At 42.3% G+C, this 10,523-nt stretch overlaps 1 protein-coding gene across 6 annotated transcripts; it reads left to right on the top strand.

Moving 5' to 3' along the window:
• Positions 1-806: 806 nt before the first annotated feature.
• On the top strand, positions 807-10,003 carry LOC139200002 (porphobilinogen deaminase-like). 6 transcript variants are annotated; one of them, XM_070829231.1, is made up of 14 exons: positions 807-1,098; positions 3,074-3,127; positions 3,467-3,539; positions 4,390-4,439; positions 5,003-5,058; positions 5,452-5,529; positions 6,181-6,258; positions 6,342-6,417; positions 6,582-6,695; positions 6,792-6,830; positions 6,924-7,043; positions 7,122-7,175; positions 7,778-7,864; positions 7,973-10,003. In XM_070829231.1, exons 1-14 carry the CDS (start codon positions 1,075-1,077, stop codon positions 8,144-8,146), a joined length of 1,077 nt encoding a protein of 358 aa, XP_070685332.1. In that variant the 5' UTR covers positions 807-1,074; the 3' UTR covers positions 8,147-10,003. The 6 variants fall into 6 exon arrangements, with proteins under 6 accessions (XP_070685332.1, XP_070685329.1, XP_070685331.1 ...); XM_070829228.1 differs by having other exon boundaries at positions 809-1,098; positions 7,122-7,184; positions 7,970-10,003; XM_070829230.1 differs by lacking the exon at positions 807-1,098 and adding an exon at positions 2,789-2,920.
• The last annotated feature ends 520 nt before the right edge of the window (positions 10,004-10,523 follow it).

Below are 10,523 nucleotides of genomic sequence, written 5' to 3'. Positions count from 1 at the left end.
AATGAATAAAATAGTAATATAAGACTGCACACTTAGTTTCACTGTTACACACACTGTGTCAGACAAATTCAATTTTCAAACAGTTCTGTGTACAGTACAGTGGAAGAGAGCCAGTGGTGCAGAATAGTGGATTACATATGTTACAAATGGAAAAAGAACAGTAAATACATTTTAATAATAAGCCTTATTGTGGCTAATGGTTGTGTTTGTAAAGATATAGTTAAGTCAGACACAATACAAGCCCTGACTTTCACAATAAGATTATGTTTAAACTAACAACAACAGTAATGAACTTTATTTATATGGCACAAGACACAGCTGCAAAGTGCTTTATGGGAGAAACAACTTAAAAACTTAAAACCATCAAAACACACACACGTTGGCACACAGAGGGAGTAAAAGTTGAAAGAATTAAATAAGCAAGAAATGTAAATAAAGTCAAGTGGAAAGCTGGGGGCTCAAGTAGAATCAGGAAATGTAGTTTTTATTGGTGTGACTGTTCCACTGGGGGGGTTGGTTGGTGTGCAGTGACTGGCTCTGGTCACCAGGTGTCATTATTTAAACTGGATATAAAGTCTGTCAGCTCTGTTTGTTCAGTGTGAGCAGGAGGATTTAATAAGAGGACCAGAGAGACCTTGTCTGGACGTTTCCTCTCCTCTCATGCAAACAGTGTCTAAAGCTGGGTGCGGCACTTTGACACAAGAGTCCAAAGTTGATGTACCGACAGAGTTTATTAATCCCCCATAATTTGCTCTTTAAAGAATTATCTCTCTAAATGTCTCCATGTGAGCTGCACGTCTGATCTCCAGTCTTCAGTGAATCGCAGCACTTTCCCCACAGACTGTGATCAGACACACATCCACGCTCCGAAAGAGGAAACTGGAAGACGGAACAAGGAAATGACCTCTAGCCGGTCCAATGACATCACAGCCTCGGCGTCCATTCATAGAGGAGCGCGATGAGAGGACAGCCCTGACTGTTTTCAAGGATTTCATGTTTTTAAAAGGCCTCTGGGACGAGCTAGAGGCGCTGCTGGGACGGGCAACATCGGCGGAGTGAACCCGGATCACCGACATGTCGGAGGAAGCAGGCTCTCCGGTACGTTTTAGCCAAACCGAGCCGGTGGGTCGCGCCATGCATGAAGCGCCCTCACTGCTCGCTGTGGATGGCGAGCGCCATTTCCGCATACCACGTCATGTGGAGCGCGGTGATTGGTTGATGTGCCTGTCTGTCTCAGTGCGCGGCTTTTCATTGGACGATTAAAGCGGTCCGTCAAACGTTGGCAGGAGCACGAAAAAGCATGTGTAAAGGTTTGAAAATGTACCTTTTCAACCACGTATTTGACCTGGTAGGTTAACAAACTACGATATTACACTTTATAAATCTGTTGTCAACATTTGGTGAGCAGAAAACGTTTCCTCAAGATCCAGTCAAAACTTTACCCCTGTTTGTCTGCTAAACTTCACGACCTCAAATGTGAGCCAGTGGCACCTCGAAACATGACATGATGGTTGATTTAAGATGAGGTGGAAGTATATTAGCATTCGGCTAAGAAACCAAGCACAAACGTTTGGTATTTAACCACTGGTGTTAACGCACAGGCTAGCACTACCTGGTCCGCCCCCCAACACCAGTGTGTGTTTGGTACCACACGACACTGAAACTACAATCAAAACTATGAATATTTACTAGATTAATTCTCATGTGTTCAACTTCATCCACGCCGAATGAAAGAGGACCAACCACAAACAACTGTAAAGTCATATTAAATAAAGAAATACATTTCCTTCGGGAAGTTGATCTTATCTGATCTTATTGGGTCTTTTTTATAATGTAGGTCCCTGACGCTCAGCCAAGCAACTTTTAATTGATTGGTTTTTAATGCAGTTTTCAGACAGACGCAAGCAAGAGAACAAATCGATGAAAAAAAAAAGTTAGAATTGCTATTTTGACAGCATACTGGTGTCTGTGGAGCTCTAGAGTAGACAACGTTAAAAAAAAAAGGAAATATATGTAATTGTAGAAGTTAAACACTCATAATAGAGATAAAATATATATATTCAACGAGTTAAGTGTGAAATAATTTGATGATACTATCAAAACTCAACTCAAATGTACTATTACTCTGCTATAATGTAATGTGCTGTTATTAAATACATGTATTATTGGTTGTATTAAATGCTCATTGTAGGAGGGTGTAATATGATTAATTATAATAATATCAAAAGGACATTTTTCAAAAATCTGTTCAGCATTCTTCTCAGTGTCACTTTTATTTCATAAAGACTCTTTTCATGACTTTCCAGACACGGCAAATAAAATAAAAGCATCCAATCATACATTATAACTGTAATTCTTAATAGGGAAGTTATAGACATATGGTCACAGTTTTTCAAGATGATCAATGTTTGTCAGGCACATGAGTTAAAAGGCAGGTTAGCTCAGTTTGTACACCATTAAGATATGTTCTTGGACATGCAATGTGGTTTTATCTTTCCAAAGAAACAGCAGTGGCAAACGTCCCGTCTTGGTCCGTGGCATGTAGCCCGTTTTTGGTGGCTGAAATACATTCATTCAGAAATAAAGAGCTTGAGAGGAGGAACGTTTGTGACCACACCTCGTACACAAGAGCCCGCTGAGGCGCCCCTCCCTGCCTTTTATAACGGACTCAATGAATTGGCACACTTATCTTTTGGAACCAGAGATATCTTGGGGTGGAGGTGCTGAAGGAGGAGGGGGTGTCCGGTAAAAAAAAAGACCACTGTTCAGTATCTAGAGGCTATATGACCTCAGCACAGCTCCTCACCAAGACACAGCAGGCAGTCCCAGCCACACAGCGGACACAATAGCCTCCACAGTGCACAGACGCTCAGCGCAGACACACAGAATTATGGAGGAAGGACCTTACAAGTACATCAGGGTGAGAAAATGGCCCAGCACACGTACGAACGGGTTTCTGAGACGGTTGTTATGTGTTGGGGCGATTGAAGGATGTCTGAGGTAATATCTTAAAGGGGGGTTGAGAGAAAGTCCGTTTAAACTTTTTTTTTTAAATTTCTCTTTTGTCCTCCAGGATGGGGATGGCAAGGTTAGCCGGGTCATCCGGATCGGAACCCGCAAGAGCCAGGTACAGAACTACATTCATTCAGTCTTGAGCTAACTGTCATTATGCTTGTTTGATTTTTGCTGGTGTAAATGTTTTTTCCCCTTCAGTCTGAGCAGAAGCCTCACAGAGTCTTATTGTGTCAGTTAACTGTGACTTATCTGCTGCCCTGTGTTGCTTCAGACACAGCAGAGAAAGATGTCTCCAGCTTTCTTTGCACAGATAACACAGTCCTAACTGTTCCTCCTCCAGCGTGTCGTACTGATTCAACGCTCGGTGTGTCTGCGCGTTCTGAAAACAAATTTTTACATCTATCAATAAAATGCAGCTAAAGTCGAGTGCTGCTGTGTTCTTGTGTCCCAGTTGGCTCGCATCCAGACTGACAGCGTGGCGGACAAGTTGAAAGAACTGTACCCGGAGATCCGCTTGGAAATAGGTGAGAGTCGACCCAGCTTTCAGTCCCCATCACGGGATCCTGTAGAAATTTGGAGCTGTGCCACAAAAGTTTCTGGAAACGGCAGCTGGCATCTTCATGGCTGTCCGTTCCATAGCTGGCAAAGTTATTAATTATTCAAAAAATGCCGTAAAATCAGCTCAGGGTCTGCACAGCTAGAATACTGTGTGGCAATAATGATAATAATGATGATGATAATGATTAGAATATGATGAAATACTAGAAATAATAATACACTTTATTAATGCAGCACCTTTCATACATACAGTTTAGTTCAAGATCAGAATTAAAAGCAAGATAATAAAATGATTTCTGCTTCTTGAAACCAACCATCTGTAGAATAAATGAAAAGTTTGTTAAAAAAGATCAAATTATTATTATCCTTATTAAAAGTAAGATCATGAAGAACATCCACTCTGGCAGAAATCAAACCACCAACAGTCCGGTAGAAATAAGAGCTGGACACTGAATCAGCCGTTACATTTGATTTCAGATTTCAGATGTTACATTTTCTTTGTCACATTTTTTAAATATCCAAATAACGATGTTGACGACGTCTGCCTCACAAATCAACACATCAGGCAGACGTAGGAACACCTTTTAAAATGCAGACCAGGCAGGAATGCTTATCTTAAATGCAGCTTGTAGTCATTACTTCCAGTATCTCATCCGGCTGCACAGAAGCAGTGGTTGTTTCACCTCGAAAGTGCTGCTGTATAAGTTATGTGTCTGTGTTGTTGTGAAATATTGTGTCTCTAATGACTTGTTTGGTGTTTTTTCTGGGTCTCACTAGTGAATCGTGTTGTTCAATGTTGTGTCTTCATGCTTTCAGTTGGCATGTCAACAACGGGAGACAAAATCCTCGACACAGCTTTATCAAAGGTGAGGCTCGTCATCACAACGGCAATCTACAGCGAGTTCATTTAGAACTGCGTTATTATTCAGATGATCAACCACACGTGCCTGGACCACAGGACACACTCTTCACACACTCTTGGTGATGGTGATGATTAGGGCAGCATCTCCGATTATTTTTGTACCAAGTAATCTGCTGATTATTTTCTCCATTAATTGTTCGGTCTATAAAACATTAGAAAACAGTAAAAAAAAATATCCATCACACCACCCTCCACCACCCTCGAGCCCAAGGCGACCTCACCAGAGTCAGCTGGGATTGGCTCAGAATTATTATTATTCTTGAGAATAAGCAGTATAGACAATGGATGGATGGATGGATGGATGGATAGTCCAAACCCAAAAAATGTTCAATTTATCATAATGAAAAAACCAAGAAAAGTCTTTTATATGTGTTTTATATTTTTGCTTGAAAAAGGACATTCAGTGGACGATCAGACTAATAAGATAAGATAAGATAAGTCTTTGCAGCTCTAATGAAAATATAACAATGCAAATGACTCATTGATTGTCTTTCCTTTTGAATGCAGATTGGAGAGAAGAGTTTGTTCACCAAAGAGTTGGAGAATGCTCTGGAGAGGAATGAGTGAGTGTTACCGCTGTCATCTGTGGCTGACACCACGCTGGCTTCACACCATTGTTTCACCAACCGACACCAGCAGTGAGGCCTTCGGTGACGGGGTGGCACCTTGACAGACGTGTGCATTGTAGCTGCCAGTTACAAGTATTTAGTACAAAGTAGCAATTCAAAGCATTTCTATGGAAGAAAAAACCCTGACTAATGTCTGACTTTGAATAAAATGCAGTTATTTGCTTCACATAAAATCCCTGCAGAGGGAAACTTTGATTTCCTTGTCGGCCTCAGATGTAGCAGGTGGCGCTACGTGAAACATGCCCTCCGCTGAATGGCTGTATTATCTGCCATGAGACATGAATGGAGCATGGATATAATATGGCCGTGTTCCCGTGTGTCCCACAGGGTCGACCTGGTTGTTCACTCCCTGAAAGACCTTCCCACCACTCTGCCTCCAGGATTCACCATCGGGGCGGTGCTGAAGTGAGTGCACTCAGTATGTCTGTAGAACTTCTCACTGTCACCTCCCTTACAACCACCCAGGAGTGGAGGATGTGGAGAGAACAGTAATATTACAGTTTATTAATAACTGTGCTTTGAAGGATGACATGTGCTGCACACACTCAGTCCATGCAGAGGCTTTAGTGAAAAACACTGAATATAGTCTAAGAAACTAGAACCTAATAAACTCCACTGAGTTTGTTTAATTCACTATTTTTTCTTTTTATGTAGCTTTTTAAGTTTTTCAAAACTAAGTTTAATAAGAAAAAAAGAAAAAACAAAGAAAAGAGTTGTAGCTAAAATAGCTGATAACAAATATCAGTTCATAGGATATAGAAGTGACATAAAGTCATAATAGAAACAATGTCCAGGTACCAAACACACAACTGAATGTGTGTGTACACATGCTTAGGTGTATATTCACATGTACGAAGAGAGAGACGTCAGTACAATTTATTATCATCAATCATCTATCGAGAGAGTCCAAGAGAAATATTATATGTTGTGTATCTCACCCACTTTTCTCATCTTTCTTCAAAAATAAAACCTTTTCATGGTTCATTTCTCCTTTCCATATATGTCATCTGACCAGCTGTAACCACTTCACTGTGCTTTGTTTCCTGTTGCGTTTAGGAGAGAAAACCCCCACGATGCAGTGGTCCTGCACCCCAAACACGCAGGGAAAAGTCTTGACACTCTGCCCCAGAACAGGTACGGTCAGAGAGATGCTTCAGAGAGGTGTGTTTGTTTGCACTCATATTGGAAGAACTTGACTCCTCACTGTGTTTGTGCAGTGTGATCGGCACCAGCTCACTGCGCCGCGCCGCTCAGCTGAAGAAGAGGTTCCCCCACCTGGAGTTCAAAGATATCGTATCCTTTTAGAAGACATCCTGTTGTCTGTCAGGACCTGATAATAGCTGAAAACAAGATGGGAATGATTTTTATTTAGTGTTTAGAAACAGTTCCACTGACATGTGAGGCAGGACAGAGTGGATCTTCATGTCTGAAGTATTTTCCTCAGCTGCCGTCTCTAGCGTGGAAACCTGAACACACGTCTGAAGAAGCTGGACGAGAAGGAGGACTTTGCTGCCATTATCCTGGCTGCTGCCGGCCTCAGGAGGATGGGCTGGGAGAACCGGATCAGCCAGGTACAGCATCTGATCATTTAAGTGTGAGATCATATGAAGTGTCTCGGTGGCGTTTGTCACCCAACAGTCAAACTGTCTGGTTCTTTCCACCGGCAGATCCTGGGGCCCGAGGACTGTATGTACGCTGTTGGACAGGTACGAACGGTGGCATGGAAAATACAAGTAATGCCTAAAAGAGAAGGCGAAATAATAACTAAAACAAATCCATGTGTGTGTGTGTGTTGTCAGGGGGCTCTGGCCGTGGAGGTTCGGGCCAGAGATGCAGACATCCTGGAGATGGTGTCCGTCCTTCATGATCCAGACACTGTGCTGCGCTGCATAGCCGAGAGAGCCTTCCTCAGACACCTGGTACACCACACACACACACACACACACACACACACACACACTTAAAGCCCATTTACTGAATTGAACTGTCATTTGCAGGAGGGTGGGTGCAGTGTTCCAGTGGCTGTACACACCGAAGTGAAGGACTGCCAGGTAAGAAGGGTAGGCAAAAGCAAACACACACTCACGCTTACACACACACACACACACACACACACACACACACGGCACGGATATATTTGACCATTTGCTAAGCCCCATAGTCACTGTTGCTTATCTCTCCATTCTCAAACAGCACACATGCAGATTATAAGACTGATGGTAGCAGATTTATGGCTCACAGTGATTTATGAAACAGTGCCAACTTTTATCATTTCCGCTGTAATGACAACTGTGGCTAGTCGATTTTATCAGCTGTAGTTAATTAAATATCAGATCCATGAGTGGAGTCCTAATCATGGATGTATTATATGGACTAGAGACCAAAGGCAAAGACGGCGCAGATTCAGTCCAATGAGAATTGCTCATCTGCTATCCAGCTCTTATGAATCAATCGTGGTCCAAAAGCTTTCCATGCTGAGTATCACGCTGCGAGTTTAAACAAAGTGGCGTTGTGATGTACATTTCCAGTTTCATGGCTCAGTTCTACCCACTCAATCTACCACCAAAATACCAACTTCATTAAAAATCTCACTTCCGTCTGTCATGTTTTGCTGTAGAAGTATAAAAGTGTAAACTGTGTGACGCTTTCCCAGCTCTACCTGACGGGGGCGGTGTACAGCCTGGATGGATCAGACAGTTTGAAGGAAACCATGCAGACGAGCATTGCTGCCACCGACAAGGTAACAGTGAGGACTATTACTGAGATTGTTTGACTTCAACTTGTGATGTGTGAAGTAGTTTGTGTGTCTGCCCTCATACGGTGCCGTGTGTGTGTGTGTGTGTAGCAGTGTGCAGAAGAGGTGGACGAGAGGGTCCAGCGAGTGGGAGTCACAGCCACCAAGATCTCTGGTGAAGCCCAGGACGGGGCGGAGCGGCTGGGGGTCGACTTGGCCAAATTACTGCTGAGCAAAGGAGCCAAGGAGATCCTGACGGTGGCCAGGCAGCTCAACGACGCCAGATAATCCTGCCCGGCCGAGGGGGGAGGCCTCCGGAGGCGACCGGGTCCTCGAGTGCAGGAGTCGGTCACAGCCTTGTGTCAAGTATAAACTTGAATTCCTTTCTTTCTTTCTTTTCGTTCCACATCTGACGTTGCTTGAGAAAAAGAACGATGAGCTCAGTCAACAGCACATACATGGCTGAGGATTTCAAAAACTACTTGGACCAAAGTTGTGCTCGGTGTGGTGCAACGCTGCTAAACTGTCACCATCAGGGCACACTGCAGTCTGCAGCACTCTTGGTCTTGGTCCCGGCCCGTTCTGACTTACAGTACCACACGTCGTACCTCATGGAACCATCTCCTGAGCCACACAGAAACGCCTTAGTGGGATTGTCAGTGAGAAACACAAAATTGCCTTCAAACGTTACCGTAAGCTCCTACAGTTCATCATTGGCCTCGTGGTTAAAGAAAATCAGTGTTTTATCAGATAAAATGCCTCTAAAATTCAGCAGCTCTAAGCTCTATGGCCAAAAGTCAACAGTGACTGCTTCCTCGCACACCTTCATGTTCACGAGTACTCGATCAGGCCTTTTCCATGGGAGTAATTAGCGTTGTGGTGTTTTACCACTTTTGTCTCCTGAAAAATAAAAGTACCTTCTCTGCATAACTTTCATTCAGCTCATGTTGAATGGAACATTTTCTGCCGGGGAGTTTTAGTGCTTTTAAGAGTGCGCCACCTGCTTCTTTTACAGAGAGAGAATATATTTAATATACATGCCGATAAGCTAGAGGGAGCATTTTGTTTTACCTTGCACTGAACCCATATGAGGTACAGTTCAGATGACTTCAGTTTTCTGCTCTGATTTTAAACGTGCACTGGCTGCAGTTGTGGATTTGCACCAGTATAATCCACTGAGAGGTAAAGGGCAGAGCAGAGAAGCTGCTCCAGTGTCTTTTTATGAACCGGCTAAAGGGTGAGTTACTGTTGTGCTGAAAGATGTATAGTAGCCAAACGGACTTTATTTAGATTCAAATATCTCTGATTATTTCTTAAACTCAAAACATTGTTTTACAGCTGCGCTACCACACTCCTTACTCCGCCTTAAAACTTCATTAACGGCCATTCTGGACTCATTCAGGCAGATGGTACCATCACATTCAACAAAAACAAACTTTATCTCATAATCAGGACTTCTGTATCTCATAATTATTGTTTCCCTGTAATCATGGAGCTTTTTTCATAATTTTGCGACGTGGATGAGAAGTCACAATTAAGAGATACAGAAGTCATAATTACGGGATTATATATTTTAGTGAATGCACACCTGTATGGTTTATCCACAGCTATTCAAGGTTTTAGCAGGTTTTTTTTGCATGTATAAATTTAACAAAAGAAAGGAAAACTGGTGTTTGCTGTATTGCCATGCGAGATGCTGTGCTCCACATATCAAAACTCAGCAGGCTCCAAAAGCAATAAATTTTCAAACTGGTTGACTTTAACGACTTGTCTGATGAAACACGTCTTGAATGCCGTTGCTTGTCTTCAGTGCCATCTCAGCAAATCAGTGGAAGTCTATTTCCCATCAGTATACTCACTGTACAGTTAGTGTGATATCATATTGTATCTCTTTATTTTATAGGCCTTTATTGTACATTGTACTTAATTTAAACCTCCTGAGACAATGTGAGGTGACGTTAGCCATATTTGTTTTCAGCTTTAATTTCTGTATGAATTAACGTAAAATGTTTCTGTATTCAGATTCTTTATCATAGTATTTGTTACATCAATCTGTTCATGACAACATTGACATGGTATCCTCAAGTGTCACACTAAACCATGATGTCAAGAAGATAATATCAATAAAGCTCCGTGTGTTATCCAGTTTTTGTGTCCTTTACATGTGATGACAGCTCAGACACTTGCAGTTGGTTTCCCCCTTTAACCCATGTATGTTTGTTAGTATATTGGGTGTATTAAAAAATATTCTGTAATCCGTCATCCTCCAATATAAAAGAAACAACCTGTTAAACCTGCAATGAACATTTTTTGCTAGACTTTGCACAGAATATAATAGTGAGTAGAAGAGTCTTCAGCTCCGCTAGCAGCTGTGAGGTACTTAGATGCATGTTAATGTATTATTCATTCATTCATTCAACCTTTATTTAAATCTCGAGGAATCACTGAGGGTTTGCCCTCTTTCCAAAGATGTGGAGCAGTGTTTCTTAACCCCGGTCCTCCTGCCCTGCATGTTTTAGATGTTTCCCTGCTCGCTATCAGGCTTCTGCAGAGCTCATCGCTTGAATGTGCAGCACAAAACCTCAAAGCAGTTTTGCCAAATTTGGTTGTTTGTATGCAGTTTAATAGGGAGGTGATATATGATGGCAAATTGCCATTGAGGGCT

Source organism: Pempheris klunzingeri, chromosome 4 (assembly GCF_042242105.1).
Source record: "Pempheris klunzingeri isolate RE-2024b chromosome 4, fPemKlu1.hap1, whole genome shotgun sequence".
NCBI classification, from domain to species: Eukaryota; Metazoa; Chordata; class Actinopteri; order Acropomatiformes; family Pempheridae; genus Pempheris; species Pempheris klunzingeri.
Note: the sequence above shows the minus strand (reverse complement) of the source record. Positions and strands in the feature narration are given on the sequence as shown.